We start from the raw sequence: 25003 nt of genomic DNA on the forward strand, positions 1-25003 counted from the left end.
ACTTTTGCACTGCTCTCATTAAATATGTTCCTAAATTTCTTGCAATTAACCATGTTTTATGTAAATATATATTTTTGTAATGGGAGCTGGGTAACAAGTCTGCTGAACCTACCATTTATGTGCCAAACAAAGCCTCAGCAGAAGGTTGCTCCCTCTCATGGGTGAAATACCAGTTAAGCCCCGATTCCTGGAAATAACTCCTAACTGGAAGGTATTCATAAAAACTTCCTGAAAGCAGCTATAAATGTGGCATCTGCACCGATCTAATGCAGTTCCGAGCCAGAAGTTTCTTTTTGCTCTCTGCTTACACTCAGCAATGCTCCCAGTCTCCAGCTCAAGAACTGGAAGGAAGACTTGGACTTGTTCTGCATCCCAGAGCCTGGATGGGCCATCACCTAAGATGGCTGCACCCAGCATAGAACTGCTCTACGCTTTGAAAAAACATATACCAGAAACAATATGATTTAGGTGTGGTGAGAAGTTTCAAAGGCTTATGTGATCACAGAATCCAGTCAATATTCACCAAGTAGCTATCAGTAAGCTTATGTTTTCATTTTGAAAGCAGGCTTCAAATCAGTTTATAAGTATTTGTATTTCAAGGAATCTCCCCCCACAAAAAAAAAACTCTCTCAAAGAGCCAGTACTCAATTATCAACACCCAAAACAAACCAACACAAGAACAACAGAGAGTAAATGGCATTTCTGCTCTGACATTACGACAATGTGGCTGGTCCTCGCCCTTCTTTGACAATAATGCACTGCTTTGATGCAAAACTTGGATAAATGAAACCATACCTGACTGAGACACCAGAGGCACATGGGAAAGTCTGCTTCTGGCTCTCGTGAGAGGCCTGCGAGGGTAATCTTCATTATATTCCATTTCGTATCTCCCTTGCTGTGAAGGAGGGCTCCGTTCCTCATTAGCAGTCCCACAGACTCTCTCATTAGTCCTCCCATTGCTGGCCTCTCCTGAAGAGCCACAGTTTGGTAATGTTCTTAGGGAGAATTCCGCCCCTCTCACATTTGGCCCATTCATACCACAAGCTCCACTGGTAGATGGGCATTCGCCACCCGAGACGCCATTAGTCCTCCTTTGCTGGTTCTGGGGCATATAGCAGGAACACCTGGAGCACAATGGCTTCTCCTCACTGTCCCTCTCGCTGGAGCTTTCACTCTTGCAGAGACACTTCCCAGAGTCTTCTGTTGCTGCGGAGGGAGTGTCGCTGCCGCTATCAGCCGTTTTCATACCATCTGGGCTTGGAGACGCTGCAGTGTCCGAGGCCCCCGGAGGCCCAGTGCCGCCACCACAACCAGGGTAACAATCCTTGCTTTTGTTCCTTTCCGCTGTCACGTCACTGGCCGCTTTCATATCCGCTTTAATTTGCTCACTGGTGACCTGACAGCCTTTCTCGCAGCTGCTCTCCTCAGAAAGAAACAGTTTCACCCGGCTGGCATTGCACCTCTTCCGCAGCGGAGCTTTGCCTTTACCGCTCACTGCAACAACAACAGGGACAAAAGGGAAGAGAGCTACGATGTGATAGAAAGTCATGGAAACGCACCGTTAGTTATCAACACACCCCAGACAACCTGGCGAGACACCTGCTGCGACTGTTGCAATGTTATTCCAAGCAGGAAAAGATATTGTGCAGATATGTTGAGTTACTTCACTTACTAGAGGTTCACGCCTTGAATCAGTATGTTTAAACATACTGGGAGGAATTCAACGTAGCACTAAGCAGACTGCTCTGTCAGCACAAGCATTTCTACTTGTCTGATGGAGTGATCTGCCCTCTTCTCCCCCTGCCTATAGTTCTGGGGGTTCCTTCCCTGCCCAGGGCTAACTGGAGGCAGGGTAGGAGGAATGGGGAAGTCTTTTGTGCTAGCGGAAGTCCTTGTGCACACTTCCACCGGTGGCACTACTTAGTTGAATCTGACCCACTGTACTGCACACAGTCAAGCTGCTCAACAGGCTCAAATTAGTTGTTGCACCTAATTTCTTCTTACGGTAGCTACCTAGTTAACAAGGAACATTTACAGCCCTGCCATTTATTTATGAGAATCTTAGTTTTCAAATAATTTCCTTTCTTCCTGGACTAAGTTGTTCAAAAGATATGTTGATAGCGCCCCCACCCACCCCTGATGCACTTACCCCTCAAGTTTACATTGGCATACTTTTTAACCAGAAGGTACGGCTTGTGGAACAGTAAAATGTCTACAGTATCCAGGCCTCCTGCCTCATATTTTGCTGATGTGTTTTGTCCCCACTTTAGGTTGCAGGGAGGCTGTGCAAGAAAGACACAAGCCGTGAAGAAATAAAGGTAACTGGGATCAAATCCCTCAGGAAACTGCTAGAGAAATAGATTACAGATGCTTAGCCTGTCGAATCTTAGCAAAGCATGTGGAAGTTTTCATCCAAAGCCTTTGAAGTCGTTCAGTCAATTCTGAATGAGCCTACATGCAAAAAGGATTGCAATTCACTTTAGAATTCAATTCCTCATTATATATGAACTTGGGGGACTGCGGTATAGTCCAACCACAGAACACAAACCAGAATCAAACTGTTGTACAATTTGGAAGTACAAACTGAACCGCAATCCAGTTGATGGAAACCACCCAATAACTGTGATCAAAGGGACCATGAATACCAAGCAGCCTATTTCAGTTACAGCAGAGCTACCTCACACAAGTGGTTTTGGTGGCAACTACACCACCACTGTCATGTAAGAAGGCATCACTCTTGCAGCTGATCTGCAGAAATATGGAAAGAACAACAGAAATGGACATGAGGGAAATCTATCTATCTTTCTGAAGCTGGACCACAACCACTGCGAACCACATTCCACAGAAAACTTATTTCTGCATTTTGTGCTTTGTAACACAATAAGGAATATTTTTATGACATGTATGAAGAAGCAAAAATTCTCACCTGAGGGCTCCCGGATTTCCACTGAATCTCTGACTCTCTCCTCTCCATCTGAGTAATTTTGTGCAATGCTATTTGTAATACAGGATCTTGAGGTGGCTGTATTCTCATCCTCATCTTCACTGTCTGAGTCGTGGACAGTAATAGGTGCTAGCTTTACATTTGGCTGAAGGCCACTGGGCCCTGGAAAAGAAAAGAAAGTTCAGCAACCAACTAGCATGCTTTCCAGAGATCAGGGTGCTTTAATTCACCTGACTAAGCAACTTACTCCTTTGAAACATGCATACAAAGTAGTTGGTTTTTACATGGTTAGTTGGCATACCTAAGGACCTTCTGCACTCATACACCTGGCTAGGTCTCTCTTCACAGTTCCCCTCAAACACCAACAACGCACAACACAGTAGAAAAGAACGAACAAAACACAACATGTACTGCATGAAGAAGATTTATTGCTCAGATAAGTCCTGGCGTCCAGCCCGCTTCGGCTGCGCAGCTACCGGCCAGGCCTCCGCACTTCAAACTCCACATTCCGATGCTCTGAGCAAACGCAGAGATCAGCAGCGGTAAGAGAAAGCTGCAAACTTCAGTGCATTCTTCAGTGTGCTTAAATAAAGTCCAGACAGGATCTTAGCAGCTAAAAGCAGTTTTATTTAAGCAGAAACTATCCATTGTCGAACAGCATTGTGAAAACACATCCACTCTCCTCAAAAGCGAAAGTAGAGAAAAAAGAACAAAGGCTGGAGACTCTCGGATATGACGCAGAATCTCCCCCCTCCCAAATAGTAGGCAGGGCGTACACTCTGAGCTGTTTAACCCTGTAAGCTCAGGTTCTCCTCACACTGCATTGTGTTTGGATCTGGAGTTATTCTTAGTGTTATGCTGTGATCTTCTCCTCTTACTTTATTAACCCCTTCCCCACCAATTTGATCAGCCCACCTCACAATCCACCAATCTGCACTGCAATTAGAAAGCACAATGTGCTTTATAAATTGCAGGCACTGTACTGAGATTAGGGATGAAATCCAACAGTACATCCGCCAGCCAAATTGACACAATTGACAAAAAAATTCCCTGCCCTCTGCAATCCTTCTACACTCCCCCTCTAAATCTGCTCCAGAAAGTTAGAAGACCCTCAGGAGCAGATGAATATTTGTATGTGTGGGTGGCAGAAGGGCCATTCAATGTTGGCTATTGCCCTACGTGCTTATTGTTTCTTGCACAAACATGGAAAAAGCAAAGAAAAATTAAAGCCACAAGGTATCTCACAGCAGCAAAGATGTTTACAATTAGAGGTGGGCTTCAAGACTTCTCTAAGGGTGAAAAACAACCACCTCTCCTTGGTTAAGGTGCCACATGTGTACAGGCATCTCTGTACAGCATAGGGCCCTCAAGAAGCGGGGGGGGGGGGAGAATTATGTAGATCAAAGGTAAAAACTGAGGAGAAATTATATGTAACAAAATGAAGCAAAGGAGAAGGATCTAGACACAGCCTGAATCAAAACTGAAGCAATTTGAAGCACGCACACAATTGTGTGCTCAAACGCTGAATTTTATCTAGCTGTACAAACATCAGGATGATGGCAAGAACTCAGTTTTAGAATTTCTTATTCCCTAAACTGGAAATAGATCTGGGAAATATTGACAGTGTGGTGATGTATGAAGAGGTAGCTCTGAAGCTGGTGATACTAATTTCCGCACTGTTGATATTGGGCAGCAAAATGGAACCATCTCCAACTTCTTGAGAAAAAGCAGGTTAGCGAATTAAAGTAAGGATGAATTTGTAAGAGAACGGCAAACAAATGAGGTACCCAATCTCATTTATATCCCCTTAGCATTTACCGAACAGAGAAGCACTGGGTGGAAGTAAGCCCATGGCCTACTGTGGGATCAAACTGACATTTTCCTACCTAGCAAATATAGCTGCTTATGATTAGAACACACACTGCAAATGGAACTTTTTAAGAACAAGAAATTAACCACACAACATCTTAGAGACTTTCAGGGCCAAACCAGAAGCAGCATGGAAGCATACAAACTGTTTCACAACTATTCTTGGTTTGACTTTAATGCATCTGTGAAGAGCTCCAAATCAGACTGAAGCACAGGAAGCACTGCTTAACACTTTATTCACAGGATATTACTGTGATCAAAACCCTGCCCCCTTCTGGCTACTCTTCCCCCTGCAGGGGAAACCATACTAGGTCATCATCAGTTTGGCCCTGAAGGAAAAACAGCTACTGACACGGTGGAGGTGCAATTCTGATTCAGTAAACAGCCTAGATGGAAGAGAATGAGCCGCTCCCCCCGCCCTAATTAAACGCATGAGTTGAAAACAGAAACTGTTTAGCGATATGCCACAAGTCTCCCACATCAAGTCAACTTTGATCCTGTGTACAAAGATATCTAATGTGCTGTAAAACAAGTGACTGAGAACAAGCTGCTTGGGTGATTAGTAAAATTTGCTAATACCAATTCAGCTTCTCCTATTGGGGGCTCCCCTCTCTATGATGCTATTAAAAGGTTGCAAAGAGAGGAACACTGGCCATGAGACCACGTGCAATCAAGGCAACTCAAGACACAGCATATGATCATCTTAAACACCTCACAAGTTATTAATTACACAAAAGTATAACTGTCAGGTAATACATGCAAGAACCCCAGTCACCTGCATTGAAAACTTAACAATCAACAGAGGATGTCTTGGCAGTCAGAGTAGACCTAGTTGGAGCTTGCAAATCCATAGTTCAAATCTTGCCTTGATTATTTGGCCTTAGGTAAATCAGTATTGGCCCCTATATCTGCAATATGGAGGTAATAATAGTGGCTTACCTAGCGGAAGTGTGCTCAAGATTTCTGAGATGATGTGTACGAAACACTTTTTGCATCCGATAAATGACTATAAATGCTAAATACCGTGGTTAATTTTAAGCTATAGAATTATTCAAGTTCACTGACTTCACAGTTCTTAAATAGTTTGCATTATTAATTCTAAAATAAATGCTATTGATATCTCTAAGCAACAAGCAAACAAACTTTTTTTTGTAGTAAGTCAATGAAGCCTGCAAATGGGTGGGAGAGATCCTGACAAGTTACCTGCTTGTTCTTCATCAACTTCCATGGGAAGAAGTGCCTGATTAGTTGCAGAGGCTTCACTGCGGCTCTCTGCCATAGCCACTCCATCTTCCTGTGCTACCTCCTCCATTTCATTCAGTGCTGCAGAGAGAGATAAGAATGACTGAGATAAGGAGGATGAAGACACCACTCTTTATTAAGGAGGCAGAAGCTAGTCACACATAATTGCATGACAATCTTAGGAAGTTTCCAAAGCACTGCGACTATGCAGGAGCATCTGTCTTTGCCCGGGAAACTTAACAAGGCAGATCTTCACTAATCTGAAAGGCATTTAGATCCATTTCTATATTGTAGCTTTCAATGAGGACTCTGCCCTTTACAGAAATCATTCTCAGACAGAAAATGGGGGGCTTCATGCCAAAAGAAGAAAGTGAATTTAAACTGATGAATGAAAACTGAAACTACTAATTTAACTGTATAATATTTATGGTGGTTGTTATGCCAGGAGCATTAAGTCACTTTAGAGCTGTTAAATAGGAAGAAAATACCATTAACTGGTTTTAAGTCCTCCTGCTGTGGCAACATTATATATTGACGAGAAATGAGAAAAGTGTTATTAATGCCAAATCAAAATGAACAGCTTTATAGCATTTTATGTAAGTGCTAAGACGCTTAGGAAATACAATTGTGAACATTAATGGCTTGAATATCAATTGGAGGTGTTAATGTGTGCTTTATTGGTCAATAAACCAATAATAGTCTGCAGCGCCTGGAGACAATCAGGTCAGGTATCCAAAGCAGTGACCAAAGGGGAAATGACTGCTGGGAGCAGTGCAGAAAGAAGAAATGCCATGGTACACTTGCATGAGCACAAGCAGATGCCTTCATCTGAAAGAAAACATGACTCCCATATTGGTCTCTGCAGCCACAGCAGGCACTGTAACTCTCCAGTGGTTTGACTTCACCCCCAAAGGCGCCCTCCCAAGACAGATGGACGCCGACCAATTTACTGGTCCAGTACTAAAAACAAACAAATAAAACTGTTTCCTGAATTACCTTCTGCTGCAATCTGCTGTTCTTCCACCTGCTCCTCCTGTCGCAGCTCGTTCTCCTCGTTCTGGTCATTTGGTTGCTGGTGGTTGTTATGGTGTATATTGGCATTATTGTTCTGGTGATTATTATTGTTGTCGTTTTCATTGTTGGAGTTCTGATTGCTGACCAAAGCAGAGGACACACCAATCCCAGTGCCTGCACTAAGACCTACACGAGCACAACCCTGAAATGCAGTAAAAATTGTTGACAGCAACTGGCAAGAGGCTCCAAAACAAAACACAGTTTGAAATCAGTGATATCTTCCATGATACATAGACCACAGTGTACTGCTTCTTAAACAAAGAGATTTGAAGCAAGCAATTCCACATTGCCAACTGCTCCTAACCTCTGCACGGCCATTTCAAACCTCCTGCCCTGAGACAAGTGAACACTTCCCATGAGCCAAACCAACAAGGTTGTGATGTACAAGTCAATCATGATACTGTGAGCTATACAATGCTACCTTTCAGGTTACCAGTTGGTTCAATATGAAGAGACAGAACACTACAAGTAACATTAGGAAGGTGTTGTGAGTCATCACACTATTAAGACAAGGAAGCACAACATGCTTTTGCAGAAATCTATTGCGTAAATTTATTCTATTTATGGAGGAGAATACATAATTGTGGGAAAATGTAAGAGGGGATATGAAGTTGGTTTGTAGCTAAGGATGCAACCCTACTTACTGAACAGTAAGCAACATTAATGTAGTGGGACTTACTTCTGAGTAAACATGCACATGACTGCACAGCAAGTGAATAAAATTTCATGAGTGGTGGCTATAACTTTCCCCTGTGGTTGACTTTGCCTTGCCTTCTGCTTCCTCTCCTCCGTCCTTTGGGGCCTTCATCTCTCACTCTACTTCCCCAAATCCCTTGCTGTTGCTCATTTATATTTCTTCATTTACGTTTCAAGACAAAAGCCACACTCGTCACTGCTCACATTTATTTTATTTTATTTTTGCTTTTTTAAAATGTATTTTTATTAAAGATTTCTTGGTTTACAAAAGTATGTGCAATGTCTCTTTTTTCAAGTTACATTTTCTATAGATCAGTTTCGTTTGCTGAGACATTAGTGTTACATTAGGAAGAAAGGGGGAAAAGAGGTAGAGGTAGAAGGGGAGTGGTGAGTGGGGGTGGGATCGGGTGGCAATGTTTCTATTTTACTTCATGTATGTGTGGGGTTTTGTGTCAGCGTCGCTTGTGCAGGTTCTCACATTTATTTTTAACCCTTGATTTCTCACCATGTCAAGCAGAGAAGTATCTGCATCTTTCCCTAGTCTGGTGCAAATTGGTTGCTAAGCAAGCAAGCCTGAGATAAGGGTAGGAACTGGAATAGCAGCTTCTGATGATACAGAGGTACAGCTGTCTTTCTAAAGTAGAAGACAGCAGTGCTGTACCATATGCAGTCCCTAGGGAGGAAGGGACAGGTGTGTGTGTGGGGGGGTGCTTTTTCCTGGGTGAGAGGCTGTAGGCTTCCCAAACATATGCTATTATTTCAGCCTGTCTCAGCTTTTACATAATCCCTCTCCATCAAGGCAGACAGATTCACAGAAGTGTGATACATTGCTTCAGAATATATGTAGTGAAATATGCAAACTAGTCATGGCTCTCTGGTTTTGATAGTCTTCCTGTATTGTTCAATCTTGGGCAAAGTAAGAGATTCCATGACATAACGAATGTAATTTTCTTAAGCATGAAATGAAACCAAATGAAAAGAAAGGGGGAATGCAAAATATAAAGATCAGCAAGAATGAGATCATTGCAGCGATGTAGACGTAATTCAGACATTCTTGTAACAAGCTTCTTGCTTATTATAATTTGCAGTATTTATACTAATTACAGTGTAAATAGTAATTATAGTAGTAATTATACTACTATAATTTGCAGTACTGAACTTGTTTTCATTTTCATGTTACTGCTTTCCTAATATGGTCACTGAACCATGGTTTGAATGTTTAAAAACAGTTACCTGAAGTACTTTTTAATTAGAAGTTTAAAAAATACATACCAAAAGTCTGGTATATTTCACATATCCTAAAGACATTTGAAGCACACAGCAAAGTACACTTTAAAAAACCCAAACACCTTACCTTGGGAGGTTCCCGGAACATCTGGTCCAGAGAGATAAACTCCAGGCTTGGCAGTAATTCAATAAACTGACTAAATGAGTCTAGTTTTATTGCATGGCATCTCACCAAGGTGAGATCAAACAGCCGAGTCCATCTTGAATGATCTATTGCAGGGTGGGGAGAGTGAGCGAAATAAATGAACTTAATTAACAGATTTCTTACCTAAAATCTGCTTAACTATTCCCCACTTAAAGTTCTAAGTTTCAATTTAGAATCGTCACCATTCTAAAAAAGGTATACTTCCTGGTTATTCTGATGCATCCACTCTTAACTGAGGTCCTTTGCCTACTCAGAATGGCAAAAAACAAGTGACTAATAAATCTAGCCTTTTGCAGTTGGTTGCTAAGACTGTCACTATGGCCCAAAAGAATTTAGCTTCCTAATTGAAAATGTATTCTCTTAATTTTGGAAAAACAAGAACTGAACTCCATTTCTTAGAGACTGGAGTTGTGTAGCACACAATCAATTAGCTCTTAGAAGGGAAATAAAATAGGGAAAGGAAATAATTTTGTTGACTGTCCAAGATTTCATTTAATCAGTAGGTTTTAATGGGATGAATCATTCTGGTAGGAGCTTCTGTTGATGAATGGTCCCCTTTATGAGCCCAACTTTCACTCTATGAACAAAATAAATTTTAATGGATCCCACCCATTAAAATCTGCTGGCTAAACTTGAAATTTTAGTCAATAGCAAAGTGGCATTCCCCCTTCTATTGATTACTTCTAGGGATCTCAAAAGTTTCAGGGTACACAATTCCTGGTGGCTTGTAGTTGGAGTAGATGGAGAACCCCCATAGCATTGTGAACGTATTAGAATAGCCAGGAAGTACGGATTCCTTTATAATGGTGGCACTCTGCCTTTTTACCTCAACAAACCCAAATACAATTTATCAAATCATCATCATCATCACCAAAACAAGATCAAGGCATCTAGTATGCAGCCAATTAAAAGCGAAAGAATGGGATATGTTCAAGAGATATCTACAAAAAAATAACAGTGATATACTATCTATGGCACCGTTTGAATGACCCTTGTGAATATAAAACATTGAGAAATAAGGGAAAAGGGTACGATATGTTGTAAGCAAGTATTAGAAAATATATTAAGATGAAGGGAATAATCATAAGTACATTCACTATTATAAATGTAAATTATATCGTAAAATGATGGGAAGTTTACTTTATTTTATTTTATGTTATTCTATGTTATCGTATTCTATTTTAGTTTAGTTAGAATTTATGAGGAAAGAGAACGTTTAAGTCTAAATTAATCTTTCACGTTAAATTTATTTAAGATTATTTTTCTTTCTTTGTACTTGTACGTGTGAATTTAACATTGTGTATGATACCAAGGAACTTCAAAAAAGTTTAAAAAAAAAAAAAGCAGCAGCAAATCTCTGAAAGAATATTCAAATTTGCTTACCAAAAGCTCAAAAAATAAATAAAACCACTCTGAATTTTCATCAAAAGCCAAGAGAGATGGTGTCAAACAAAACATCACAGGAAAGGGTATACATAGTTAGTGTAACACAGTTAAGGCCCCATCTCTGGTTGCCACCTGCTTAAACTCTGAAGTCATACTGGAACTTAAAGGTGTCTATCCGAGAAGTGTAATAATCACTAACAGTGGTCAATTTAATTAAGTGGGGCTGCATTTCGTTTGCTAAAGTGCTTTAACCCCTTAACCAGATATGTTCTTGTGCACACGGTACCTGTGATCCAACTGCTTGGATTGTGCAGATGAGGACAGTTGTATATAACAAGGTATTTAATGGAAGAGAACACTTCATTCACCGCTTTCATTCCAATGTCTGTGATGATGCCTGGATTTTCAACCACGTCAGCCAAGCCATATTTCACGAGGTCCGCATTAATCATTTTACCTGGGGTCAGGGGGAAGAGAACAGAAAAAAATAGCAACTTGCTCTTTCCATAATTCTCGTTAGCAATTCAGTCTGGGCACTGAATGAGCGCTTGAGTTTATCTGCTGGACCCAAACAATGGGAACAGTAAAGCAGGTAAAGTGAAGCCTTTAAAAATCAAAGTGCTTCAAAAGGTTGCAATTTCAACCATCATTGGTCTATAAAAGATACAGTCTTTATATTGCCTTTCACTTGTTTTAAACTAAAAACCTTATCCATCAGAACTGCCAATGCAATCTCCCTGCCCTTTGCTTTATAAGGAATCAGTATGTCTAGTTGTGTCCCCCCCATAAGGGTACAAATCGCAGGGCTGGGTACGCAAGAGAGCAGGTATGAAGTAATAATGACATTCCAACTGACCTCCCATCACATCTATCCATATAAAACATCTCCAGAGACTTAGGATATTTACATTTGCTGCTTGCCTGGGATGAATGTCAAGTGAGCAGGCAAGTGGCAAATACACGTCCCTTCCTGCTCCTGAAGTCTTGCTTGTGCCAGTCCCTAGACTAGCACTGGTCAAAATGTTTGTCCCTGTCTCCTGGCAAATCAGAAAGAGCAGCAGCCCTGAGGCAGGAGCCACAATCCTCCCCTGTATTTCTATGGCTGGGGAAATGCCAACACATGCTGTGATTATTTCCTCTGCACTTGCACACTTATTCGCTTCTCTTCTGGAAAGAGGGACAGTTCATATGCAATAGGCAGAAAGAAAAGGAGGAAGGGATAGCAAAAAGAGCTGCCTTCCAATTTGGACTCAAAATAGTGCACGTCACTATCGTAGCGTTTTCATGCACTACTGACTCCACACCACATGGGAATTCTGAAGAATGTGGATTGTTTCCATACCACCAACAGATGACACCACAAAATCCAATGCCCAAATGTCCATATTTGCACAAGCTATTTTAGTCTGTGTAAGACATCTGCAGGTGTTATCATGGAAAAGCATCAACAGGGAACTAGAGGCTGCTCATGCATTACACAAGGATGCATCATACAGCAGCTGGCCTCTCTAAGATTAGAAGCATATAGACCAAGGATGGGAACCTGTAGCCCTCCAGATTTATTGGCCTCCCATCAGCATGGCCAATAATCAGATATGATGCTGTTGGATTACAACTCACATCTGGAAGTTGAAAGGTTAGCTCATCCCCGATCTAGGCAGATAACATCCAGATCTACCCTAACATCTGACAGATAACCCAAAGGAAAATTGAAGGATTTCATACACTGCAGCAAAAACTCATCAACGTATCCAAGATGTAGTGTTTCAAATTGTGGAAACTCCAATTCTGCCATTTTTAGTGCAGAGAATACTCCATCTTTGGTTAGGGAAGGCTGGATTCGTACTTCGTGCAACCTGAAAAGAGATGAAACAAAATGAGAAAAGTGTAGACTAACAAATATTTCCTGGCACAGAATATGCACATTCACATAGGAGACAATTCTTCTATTGTTTGTAACTTGCAAGAAGAATATGCCTATCACTGTGAGAGCAATCTCAGGCTGTATACCATAAAATAGGCTTAAAACCACAATCGTCAATAATTTTTAAAAAAGCAAGGAGCAGATAAAATAGCAGCAAAAACAACACCAATACCACATCCCTGACAAAAATTAATATCTTAATAAAATCCTGATCAAATCAATGGGTCCATAGCTAGCACTGAAAACTGCTAAGGGCCAGTTGTCAGTCACAGGTCTAAGAGGAGGGCATTCCATACTTAAGGCATCATGGCAGAGAAGGCCCTTCCCTTGGTTGTTGCACAACAGATTTCCATTAGCTGCAGAGCAACGAAAACAGCCTCCTTAGCTGATCCAAGCCCATAGGCGAGTTGATATGGAAGGAGACACACCTTCAAATATTTAGATCCCAAATTGCTTACGGCTTTATAAGTCATTATTAGCACCTTGAATTTGGCTCATCAACAAATGGGCAGCCAGTGCAATATTGTGAGGATTTTTAAAAATACGCTAAGATGAAAAATAAGGCATTGCAGAATTAAAAGCAGTGCACAGAATTCACTAACATCAGTATGCAAAGGTCTATTAATATGACTTTTGTGTATAAACATAATGGTGACTCACTGGCAAATAAAATTAAAAGGAGAAAGACTGCTGAAATGATTCAAGTACCTTCGTGCAGCAGTTATGATGAGGTAGCCAAGGTCCACTTCCAGAGCATTCTTGCAGGCTCCCAGAACTATAGTGTGCAAATTTCTAAAGCCCCCTGTTGATAGATAAGAGGGATTCACTATATTTGAGTATCAATACTAAGCCTCCCTGGAATAATTATGTACACAGTGTCTTGGAGAAACAACAGCAAAACTCTACAGTTTCATCTCAATATAGGCTCCACCAATCCTTGTCTATAAAGGATAGTCTGACTAAAGAAACAAACTTAAATTTGCTTCAGCACATTACTATTTATTGAGCATACACCAATCTCAGTGCTTGTACCCAATTACAACACACTCACAATAGACCAGCTGAAATAGCTGGACCTGAATAACTTAAATCCATTGATTTCAGTAGGGTTACACTGAGTATGACTTAGCTAGATACAAGTCAGTATCAAAAAAAAAAACCCCTGTGTGCTCTGCAATATCTGAATGGAATGATGTGTCTCTTTTTATCATGGATGCACAGACTGGGAAGCAGCTGTTAGTATATTTCTGAGCTGTATACATGGAATAAAAAAGGACACCAATTCTCAAATGTTGGCAAGTATATAATTTTTCTCCCAACAGCAATTAATTAAATGGCAGCAAATGTGTTGTCTGCAATCTCCACAGGCCATTCACTGGTGTGAAGAAAGACTTCCCCACTGCCTTTTCTAGCATGCTTAATATCTCAACAATAAAGCCCTGTTACAGCACTTTCAAATACAGCAGACATTTGACACCCACAATGCTTCTTTTCACAATGGATAGATTGCATGAGAAGAATCTAGCTGAATATCAATGGAGGCTCTGGTTCACAGAAAATGGTGTGTTTGTGAACAAGCTAAGGCTAGCATCACCTACAGCATGGTGAATGTACATGCTGGGACCATGAGTGAACAAGTTCTTAGTCTCCCATGTAGTCTAAGGCAAAGTATTCAGCATCGTGAAATCCAATTATTGGTTTAAACTTTAAAGAGAAATATCTAAATTTACCTATTACCTTCACTTGCTTTCACACAACACCACCACAAAGTCTTAGAAAAGTAAATACTGTCAGTAGTTGGTTTCAAAGAACAAATTTTGTATTGCAAGTAAGAGACTGCATACCAGATCTCCAGCTGTCTTCTACAACATGCTGAATAAGACCCCCGAGGAAGGGAACTCGAACTAATTCTAGATGTTCCAGATTTCGGGCAGAAGCCAATCCTGTGACCAAGGGGACATACTTCAACGAGTTTGTGGGTCCTACAAAAGACAAAAGACAGAAATATTCCAGTAGTCAGCAGAAAATGCCCATATGAACAGATTTACAGAGCTATAGTTCTGTATTGCTACAGAAGTACTATAGGAAGTTCCATGTTGAAAGCAACAACACACCTGGAAAACATATTAGATAAAATTGCCAGCAAAGACGTAGTTCAATTCTCACAATGTTAAACTGACTAAATAGTCATTTGGTTGTTAAGCAAGTTATTTGCTATTTCCTTATTCAAACTTACTTTGAACACAGATCCACATTCACTGTTAGTAAATGAGAAGCATACCCTCCCCTCCCAATATAAATTCGAGAAAGGGACCTTGTGCTCTTTTACCTGCACAATTTCTCATGACAAAAGTGCGTAAACTGATGCAAAGGAAATCTTTAAAAGGCTGTGGTTTGGTGAGCCTCACCCACTTCAGGTACAGGTGCCTCAGCATTGGGATGCAAGGAATGTCAGGTACATTAACTCCTAAAATACAAGAAACAATGCAGTATGTCAGGTCCAAAAAGCAGACACTGCAAGGACAAACACTTAAAGGCTTATTTTTTGTAGGGGTGTGTGCAAGCAATACTTGCAGACTAGTACTTTAGTCTGCAAATGAAACAGTGTTCAAGCTGAGAATTCAGCACAAGTGAAATAAGTGCGCTTTCTGATTTCACAGCTTTTCAGTCATGATGTATCCACTGGAAGTATTTCACTACAATGCTTACCTACTAAGTGCAAAGTCTGAATTTTAGCTCCTATCGGTATTTTTAGTTTATTTTCAGCTGGAATTGGGAAGGCACCATTGCGATTTCGAAACTTTCCAAGGATGTGAACTTGTGGCATGTATGTCCAAATGGCTTCTACCAGTTCCAAGTGGGAAGTTTCAACTCCCTAAAGCAAAAAAACAAAAAACCCAGTATAGGATGATGGGAAATCTCAATCATTAGCATAAGCGCTCTCGCACACACACTCTCTCTCAAGTAACAATTAGTAGTAAGAATAATCTTCAACATTTGAGCTCTTTCAATTCATGCAAGCAGCAGTAAAAAAACCCGAACTCAATCGACACATGCATTTCTTAGTTATGATGTTGTAATAACTCATGCCTAGCTTACACTGCAATAGATCTAAAATTCTGAAGTTTACTTTTACTTGCTAGTGATTGATACACCTACCTTTCCATAAATCCCAGGCAACTAACAATAAAAACATGCAACTAAAATATCTTAACATCAATTAAGTTTACAAATTCAGTGCTATAAAAACAAAAATTAATCCAATTAGATTAAGTATTTCGAAACTTCAAAAAAGGTTCGAAGGAATACTTCAACATTTTTTAAGCCTAAGTATTGAAATTCAGAAAAATCCCTCAAAGAAAAGACTTCAAAAGTTTTATATAGGTGGAATTACACAATGGAAAACAGACCTTGATTTCCAATGTCAAAATCAGTAGCTACTGCAGAAGGCAAGAGAATCTGACCTATGCATAGGTCTCATAGATGAAAGGTAAACCTTTTTAACATGACAGTTCTGAAGCTACCAATTTGCTCTGTCACCTGTAATCAGTTTTTGGACCTTCCCGGCCCACCCTTCGTTCTGCATATAATCCACATATCGTGCAAACAAAAATAAGTGATTAAATGGTGTAGATTCACAGACATATGAATAGCTATTTGTACACTATTTTCCAGTCACATAATTTCTGGCCCATCTGTTTGCAACAGTTGGATTTTAAGGAGAGAATTCAAGATTTAATTAAAAGCACAGCTGAGTAATAGCTGAATCTAAAATTCAGTTGCTGTAGCTAATAATATGATAAATAGCTATAAGTGAATGGAAATGAACAAAATCCATGAGATACAGCACCATCTGTTGTTTTGTACAACCATATCCATCCCCTCAAGCCCCACAAGTATGATCAAGGATCGCAACTGCCATATGAACATGTATGTTTATATTTTGAATATACAACACCTACTAGTAGATTTGGGCAAGCTTGCAGGGCTTCTAGAACTCCTGGAATGCTGAAAGCTTCATAACCACGAACTCTGCGCCTGTCCAGGTGCCTGGGGTGAAGCCCATATAGCTGCTCAATGTCTGGCATTTTCTTCAGCAATGTCAGGAAGCTGGAATCTGTGAATCCTGAGAAGATGACACATATTTTATCTCTGAGGAAGAAGAGAAGTATAGATATGCAAGGAAGACGGATGGTGCAGTTTACAATCCACACATAATGGAGCAAGGATTTGTGTTGCTTTCTTTGTTTTATTTTACCCCACATGCATCACCACCCATGCTTTGGACAAACGCAAAAAACAGGAACCATATACTTAATTTTGTTATTCTAGAACTCAAATTCTAGAGCACAAAGGCAAGGCTAGAGAACTACAAAAGTACTTCACTGCTTAGACAACAACAAAAATTTGAGTACATACAAGAAGAGAGTATGGTTGATTAGTCAAGTTTTGACAGAAATAAGAGTACTCAAAAAGGTGGAATCTAATTTGGACATGATCCAGCTAAAGTTATGCCTTTCCCCCACTGTGGATATAAGCTGAAGATGCTTAATTTGCAGAATAAGAGGGGACTAAAATGCTTTGACTAAGTTATGTCAACTTTTTTTTTTTTACAATCCTTTTGGCACAAATATATGTCGGCTTCCCCACCTCCCCATTTTGTAATTGAGCACATTATGTTACTGCTCATGTTCTCATAATACACTGTTTGACTCATTTTTCCTGCTAACAAACCAAGGCCACCTGTCCCTTCATTCTTTCAGCCATTCTCATTTCCCCTTTTAAAGTTGGGTACCATATTTTCTTGCTTTGGACTATTATAACTGTCCCCAGCCTTCCTGGCTCAAGATGATCTTCCTCTTGTTTCTATGTGCATCCAGAAAACAGCAACTAAATTTTTATTAGGTATTTTAAATACTGATTGTACTTTACAATCATTTGGGGTGGGGGTGTATGTAAGCTATTTCACCATCAGCAGGTTTAGAACAGGAAATGAAGGGCCATCTATTAATTATATAAATCATGTAAGGAATGGCTTTTGAGAGATATCATAGCAACTATACAGTATTTTGACACGCAGAAAACATGTCTTCTTTTGTATTTTCCATTGTCTAAGTCAGTGGTTTCAAATTTTCTGTTTTCAAGAAACTCTTCACTGATTTGTCCAACAGAAAGCACTGTCTTAAAGAGGACTCAGTGCATATTTTAGGCTATACACAAAGTTCACATGGGACATGGCCGAGCCTCCTGTGCTTCACTGTTGCCCTTCTTGAACCAAGTGCTCAACTAAAAACACACCAAAACACACAGGTACATAAGGCAGAAGATTGGTAATAATAGACAAGATATTTAAGAGAAGCTTATCTGCCATTACTGACCTCCTCAGTGGAGAATACAATGTGACATATATTGCTCTAAACCTACACCTTTCCCCCCCCCCCTTGATACTGTGTTTTTATATTTTTGGCATGTTTTATTGGTGGCTCCTTATTTTGTACTGCTATTATGATTTCCTTTAAAATGAAACCTATACAAAGGAAAGAGGAAGGCCTCCATTTTTAATCTCTCAGTTCTAGAAATCTTGGTACACAAACATCTGGGGAAAAAATTGTTCTAGATCAGCCATAGGCAAACTCCAGCCCTCCAGATGTTTGGGATGACAATTCCCATAATCCCTAGCTAACAGGACCAGTGGTCAGGGAAGTTTTTAACGTGTGATATTTTACTGTATTTTTGGTTTCTATGGAAGCCGCCCAGAGTGGCTGGGGAGGCCCAGCCAGATGGGCGGGGTATAAATAATAAATTATTATTATTATTATTATTATTATTATTATTATTTGAATTGTAGTCCCAAACATCTGGAGGGCCGGAGTTTGCCTATGCCTGTTCTAGATAGGCACTAAGAAATACCATGGGGTGGGGGAATAAGAACAGCCACAGAGGCAAACTTCGGGTTTTCAGAACTTTTTAATTCCATAACTTTATCTAACAGTCTTTGGCAGAGGGATCATTCAGTCCAGCAAATTCAAAGGATAGTCTTGGGCAAGTCACTCACTCTTGGCCCCAGTTCCCCAGCTGCAAAATGGGAGGTATAGCATCATCTTGCATAAGGTTGTAGTGAGAACAAGGAAGGGTCACATCTGATATTGCCATATTGTCCATCAGAGTGCACCTGCAAGTCACAAAAGGGAATGACAAAAAAAGGCATCAGAGGGACTTCTGCCATGTCTCCTTGTGAACTGAAGATGGGTAAAAGTCCTTCTGCTGCTCCAATTCTTATCAAAGGAGTGGCTTGAGGATGCACTCCTATGAATAGAAACAGTTGCTAGCACTGGAAGGGGTCCTGAGAAAATACTCCATAAAGCCATGGTGCATGCAAAAAGTGCTATAGAAATTTAGAATCCATGAAATGCTTTTTGAAAACAATGGCTTGTAACAGCTATAATTTAAAAGCATAAGATATACTGCAATGCATCACTACCCTGATTAAGAGCAACACTCACCAGTGGGCATATATTCCCACCAGCGGCCTGCGCAGAGATCCACAACCTTCACCACTCTCAAATATAGGGTGACTGCTTCCTTTAACTTCCGAGAGAGGCATTCCATGCACATGATATCCTGCAGGGGAAGATACCTTCAGAAGGAGAGTGGGAGAAGAAAAGATAGGATTAATTCTCAAATGGTTTGTTTCTTTCTTTCCTCTGCTGTTAAAACAAATGACAGTCTGGATGCTGCTATACACATCCACACACACTCATAGCACATAATAAATTCAGCAATGGATGCAAGTACTATTGTATTAAAACAGTATTAAAACTGTATCAAAACTGTACTATTGTATTAAAACAGAAATAATGTATGGCTATCAAACAGGCAAGGCACTCAGTTCAACATAGTTTGAGTGGAAATAATACAACTGCGGCTAATACCATTCACTTCATCAGAAAATTAAATTGGATGATTTATTAGACTAAAAATGTCGAAGTTTGTCAAAATAAATCTCATAGAATTACAGAGCTGGAAAGGACATTGAGGATCATCTAGTCCAACCCCCTGCAATGCAGGAATGTGCAGCTGTCCCATACGGGGATCGAACCTCCAACCTTAGCATTATCAGCACCACGCTCTAACCAGCTGAGCTATAAGCATTTCTCTATGCTTACAGCAAGGCAAATAGCAAGCATCTCTCATTCACAATACTTTCAATCTGCAATTGGTACATCCAACTTTCATGATTTAGGGGGCTAGCTCTTTTGATTCTGAACATTAGGACTTGAAATTCTACCTTGGTCAGTCTAACTGAGACCCACCTGACAAATTAAAAAAGTAGTAGTAGTAATAGTAGCTGGCCCATCTGACTGGGTTGCCCCAGCCACTCTGGACAGTTTCCACCATATATAAAAACAGAATAAAACATTAAACTTTTAAAAAAAACCTTCCCTATACTGGGCTGCCTTCAGATGTCTTCTAAAGGTTGTATAGTTACTTATCTCCTTGACAACTGTTGGAAGGGTGTTCTACAGGGCAGACACCACCATCAAGAAAGCCCTCCGTGATGGAGGCAGCCTTCATTGTCACTAGGTAGCCTCAATGATGAGCCCTCACCAGTTTTCAATTGCATTTGACCAGAGTTTTCCTCCACTCGCGTTCAAGCCATCTCCCAGCTTGTTTTCTTGCCCTAAGCTCTGGAGTATATGAGGGAGTCAAAGAGGCTCCACAAAGCAGGAGAGGGCTGACAGGATCAAAAATCACCCACAGCCATCCAGAAACCCATTGGCTCTATCAGTTTCTGAGAGTGGACCATCCTAATAGGTCCTTCGCCACTCAAAATAGCCTCTAGGTGGAGAAAAGCTTCCCTCAATTGTCACGTAGCACCAGCCATTCCACTAGGATGCTCATTAGAATAACTTTAACTTTAACAACTAGAGGCAGAGATTGCTTTTTCCCTTCCCACGTGCATCTGAAAAGGCTCCCAGTCACTTACTGTTCCATTAAAAAATAAGACTGTCCTTGCCCTGAAGTGTAATAATCTAAAAGGCACAACACCAAAGGAAAAAAGGGATGAGGAGGGCAGGGACTGTCATCTTTTTTAACGGATTTGTAACTGACTTTGGGAGCCCTTTCAGCTGAACAGCAGGTACAATATAAAGGCAAAGACCAATTTCATCTGGCAACAAAACATAAAGCAGCTCCTTAATGCTAAATCAATGTAAAAAGATATATGGTCTACATCAACCAATCACAGGTACAACATAACATATCTTGCAAATTATTATTTCTAATTGCTCATGTGCATAAGCATTTCCAAAAAAATACCAGCAGTAAGTCTGAAGAAACTGGTCCGCTTTATACAGGGAGAAGGTTAATCTGATAAGGCTAAATTTAAGGCGTATTTCACTTTCAGGATTGAACGGATAATCTGATCTTTGTCCTCAGGTACGACAGTGAATTACATGAAACATCAAAAACAGAACATTATCTTCCAACCCACCTGAAAATATGACAAAGCACTTCATGTGAAAGTTGGTTCATATAGTCCTTCAGATCAGCAGTTTTAACACATATGGGTCCTCCCCTGCTTGTGGAACATACTTTTACATTTTTCCGCCTAGGCCCCATTATGGTGATGTTTGCTGATTAAAGGGATCAGGGCTGGTAGGCAGATACAGTGAAACTGCAGGAGAAAATGGTGACACAGGAGAATGTAAGTATTTAACATACAGAAATTCAAGGCAAGACCTGTCGTAAACATGAAATTTAGTAAAGAACAAATAAAAATAAATAATAAATATAAATTTATTTCAGGAAAAAACATATATAGATTATTATCTCTTTCAAATATAAAATCTCTCAGTGAGAAATAAGGACTAAAGAAACCCCAGAGTTAGCAGCAGCCAATTAGTAAATTGAGGCTTTCTACAAGCAAGCAGGGTATAACTTCCATAAAATAGACTCCAGCTGGGACTTCTTATATAACCCCTCCCTCCAAAAAATATTTTGCTAATTGCCATTTCTTCAGGAGTCAACTTCTGAAAAACAAGTTTAAAAGAACAATATTCTGTGGTACTATAAAACTAACATATTTATTGTGATGTACATTTCATTAAGCCAGTGTTTTATATGGTTAGCCATTCCCTTTTCAGTCCTGGCCCAATGAATTCACTGACTAGTTTTCACTTCTATTATTCAAAAGGAAACTGAAAATCCAGGCCACCATTCCTGTTAATAGCAGAGATTCTGTGTGACAGGGATAATGAATGTGATGACCGCCTGGTGAACAACTCCCATCAGCCTCAGCAAGTCCAGCAACATCAGTCCCCTGCTCCAAGAAACGTTAAAAAGGACTGGAGCTTGGGGAGAGTCAGCGAGAGCAATGCACTAGCTCTCGCCAGGTAAGAAACGAAAGAGATGAAACAGGATCCCCTAAGAGCAAGACTGTGAAGGTTGGGGAAAGAGAGAGACAAAGCGAATACCTTCTGTTTTTTTCGGCAAAAGCAGCCGATTTCTTCTCGAGTAAAAGGGCCAGCCTCCCACATAAAAACAATGGCATTTCTTCCCGAGTAAACATGGTGGGAAGGAAGCTAGAGACGGGCCGCAGAGCCGCAGGCCGAGGAGAGGAAGGCCAGCCTGGGCCGCGCATTTAAAGGTGCCCCAAACACGCGCACACTCACGGACACGCGCGCACATCCCTCCTCGGATTCAGTTGCGAAGGGGGGGAGAAGGGGGTCGGGGGAAGGGGGTCGCCGTCAGCTCCAATACAGTCCCCGCGGGACTCGGAGGCGGCTGTGTCAGCGGCGGCCGCTGCCCGCCCGGCTCTCCGCGCTCGCCTCAGCGCAGGGACTTAGGGACCCGCCAGACACAACCCACCACAGCAGCCTCTCACCTGCCCGGCCACCCCCCGTTATTGGGGTTCTGATCCGAGGAGCCGCTCCAGCTGGAGACACTTCCTCCCAGCGCTACGCGGCGCTTCCGCTTCCTGTTCAGCCGTCGGGCATTTCCGGAGGCTCGTGCGCAAAGGGAGGTGAATGAACACAAGAGAGCTCAGCAACCGTCACTCCCGGCTTCGATTAAAACGCTCCATGGGGGCAAGCAGGGGAGGAAGGAGATTCCGACTAAACATCGGAAAGAACTTTCTGGCGGTAACACTGTGGGACCGACTCTCTCGCGAGGTGGTCGACTTTCCTTCCTTGGAGGTTTTTAAGCAGAGGCTAAAGTGTCAAGGATACTTTAGCTGAGATTCCTGTATTGCGAAGGGGGGGGGGTGACTAGATGACCCTGGAGGGGATTCTAGGGACGCTTTCAAAGCCGTGCAAGGAAAGGGAGCCTCTGACCCTGCCCTCCCTCTCCCCACCTTTCTTTTTCTCTCTAAACCCTCCTCCTCCTCCTCCGAAATCCATTCACACGCGCGTTTCCACCACCCATTCCACTCCAATGGCGGGTTTCCGCCGCGCGGGGACCGGAAATCCTCCTGAAGGACCACATTGACTGCGGCTCCTCCTGCCCTTACCTTTTGCCCTGCCAGCATGGCCGCCGCCTGCGCCCTCCGCCACCTCCGCCTGCCTCTCCTGCTGTCGGCAGCTGCCGCGCGGCGGCCTCCCCGTCGCTTCCTGGCGGCGGCGGCGCCTCAGTTCCAGTACATCGTGGTGGAGAAGCGCGGCTCGGCGCAGAACGTGGCGGTGATCCGCCTGAACCGCCCGCAGGCCCTGAACGCGCTGTGCGACGGGCTGATGACCGAGGTGAGCGAGGCGCTGGACGCCCTGGAGCGGGACCCTGGCGTGGGCGCCGTGGTCATCACGGGCAGCGAGAAGGCCTTCGCGGCCGGCGCGGACATCAAGGAGATGCAGGGCCGCACCTTCCAGGAGTGCTACGCGGGGAACTTCCTGGCGCACTGGAACCGGGTCTCCACGGTCAGGAAGCCCGTCATCGCTGCGGTCAACGGCTACGCGCTCGGCGGGGGCTGCGAGCTGGCCATGATGTGCGACATCATCTACGCCGGCGAGAAGGCGCAGTTCGGGCAGCCCGAGATCCTGCTGGGCACCATCCCCGGCGCCGGCGGCACGCAGAGGCTGACCCGGGCCGTGGGCAAGTCCCTGGCCATGGAGATGGTCCTCACCGGCGAGCGCATCTCGGCGCAAGAGGCCAAGGCGGCCGGCCTGGTCAGCAGGGTCTGCCCCGTGGACAAGCTGCTGGACGAAGCCGTCAGCTGCGGCGAGAAGATCGCCAGGAACTCCAAGCTGGTGGCGGCCATGGCCAAGGAGGCGGTGAACGCGGCCTTCGAGATGACTCTGGCCGAGGGCAATAAGGCAGAGAAGAGGCTGTTCCACGCCACCTTCGCCACGGACGACAGGAAAGAAGGGATGAGCGCCTTCGTGGAGAAGAGGCAGGCGAACTTCAAGGACCACTGAGTCGCCCCGCAGAAGCCACTGACGCACAGTGCACTGGGGACTGGCCGGCTGGCTGAAGAGATCGCAGCCGTGTTTATCCAGTCTGCCCAGAGGGCCTCTTCCAAGTGGCACCTCTCTGTGACCTTTAATTGCACCTTTGATTGCAAATTATGTGCCTTTCACTTGCCAGGAAGATGATGTGTCGGGGGGGGGGGTAGTTTGGGGATATGCAACTCCCAGTGATCAGTTTCTTTTGTAAGGAAATCGTTATTGTCTACAGGTCTCCTTAAATCAACTGTTGGAGAATACCCCTGTCTGAAGACACCTTGGCTCACATAGTTCCCCAATTTGTTTAATTGTAGTACATGGCCCTGAGACAGCAATGCCAGATGTAGGAGATGTTACACATGCACATACATGCATGCACAAAACTTTAAGCTTTGTGATTCTTTCCCAGCTCAGACTGTAGGTTCTACCTCCACATTGGGGTGAGTAGAGGCAGGTGCTTCAATGCTATCTTCATCCTGGACTGCTGACTCCTATGTGTGTTTTGGGAACGGTTTGCCCAGGGTAGTGGTTCTTTTGGTTTGATCTGTTCTGTACTTGTTGCCGCCTTTAGAGTACTGCTCTGGTGGTGAGCCTGAGCTGTAGCTGATGGCCACTGCAACCTGGTGGTGGGTAAAGGCTTAATGGTATGCTGGGGCTGGGCTTTGCAACTCTGCATAAAGCAACAAATGGTAGTCTAGTTTGCATTAACTGAATAATTGTGACAATACATTTCTTTAATAAAATTACATCATTTCAAAAAGACTTTCTTCCTACTCTCCTTGACTGTGCAGTCCTATTCATATCTACTCAGAGGTAAGCCACATTGATTTCAATGGACCATTCTCCCAGGTAAAAATATGCATAGTATTGTAGCTGAAATCACCATTTGGTGTGCAACAGATCTCCAGTATTCATTCCGCTGTCTTTTTCATAGAGTTAGAAGAATGTAGGAATCCTACACCTTTGCAGTCCTTATTAATACTGCTGGTCTAAAAGTGAAC

The 25003-nt window shown here is 42.3% G+C and overlaps 2 protein-coding genes across 4 annotated transcripts; one reads left to right on the plus strand and one right to left on the minus strand.

Annotated features, from left to right (window-relative positions):
- Positions 1 to 580: 580 nt before the first annotated feature.
- On the minus strand, positions 581 to 22706 carry FBXO38 (F-box protein 38). Of its 3 annotated transcripts, none has more exons than XM_081024337.1 (15): positions 22454 to 22706; positions 21062 to 21244; positions 19071 to 19204; positions 16530 to 16693; positions 15277 to 15442; positions 14897 to 15034; positions 14412 to 14549; positions 13276 to 13369; positions 12369 to 12499; positions 10930 to 11100; positions 9180 to 9322; positions 7052 to 7271; positions 6017 to 6136; positions 2927 to 3106; positions 581 to 1494 (listed from the first exon to the last, which is right to left on the minus strand). In XM_081024337.1, exons 2-15 carry the CDS (start codon positions 21187 to 21189, stop codon positions 596 to 598), a joined length of 2826 nt encoding a protein of 941 aa, XP_080880463.1. In that variant the 5' UTR covers positions 21190 to 21244; positions 22454 to 22706; the 3' UTR covers positions 581 to 595. The 3 variants fall into 3 exon arrangements, with proteins under 3 accessions (XP_080880463.1, XP_080880464.1, XP_080880465.1); XM_081024338.1 differs by lacking the exon at positions 22454 to 22706 and adding an exon at positions 22044 to 22265; XM_081024339.1 differs by lacking the exons at positions 21062 to 21244; positions 22454 to 22706 and adding an exon at positions 18623 to 18739 and having other exon boundaries at positions 19071 to 19206.
- Positions 22707 to 23093: 387 nt separating this feature from the next.
- On the plus strand, positions 23094 to 24764 carry ECHS1 (enoyl-CoA hydratase, short chain 1; the record flags this gene model as incomplete). Its single annotated transcript, XM_081024340.1, has 1 exon — positions 23094 to 24764. The coding sequence occupies one exon, from the start codon at positions 23094 to 23096 to the stop codon at positions 23973 to 23975; it is 882 nt and encodes a 293-aa protein (XP_080880466.1). The 3' UTR covers positions 23976 to 24764.
- Between the last annotated feature and the right edge of the window lie 239 nt (positions 24765 to 25003).

Source organism: Podarcis pityusensis (assembly GCF_964106645.2).
Source record: "Podarcis pityusensis genome assembly, contig: HAP1_SCAFFOLD_431, whole genome shotgun sequence".
Classification (NCBI taxonomy): Eukaryota; Metazoa; Chordata; class Lepidosauria; order Squamata; family Lacertidae; genus Podarcis; species Podarcis pityusensis.

What these genes read in the sequence shown, in the direction of transcription:
- FBXO38 (XM_081024337.1), bottom strand. Translation starts at nt 21,189, where the DNA reads ATGGGGCCTAGGCGGAAAAATGTAAAAGTATGTTCCACAAGCAGGGGA. An exon ending in AGAAGACAGCTGGAGATCTG is followed by an intron (nt 13,370 to 14,411) that starts GTATGCAGTCTC and finishes ATCTATCAACAG; the next exon opens with GGGGCTTTAGAAATTTGCAC. An exon ending in GGAAATCCGGGAGCCCTCAG is followed by an intron (nt 1,495 to 2,926) that starts GTGAGAATTTTT and finishes TTGTTGTTGCAG; the next exon opens with TGAGCGGTAAAGGCAAAGCT.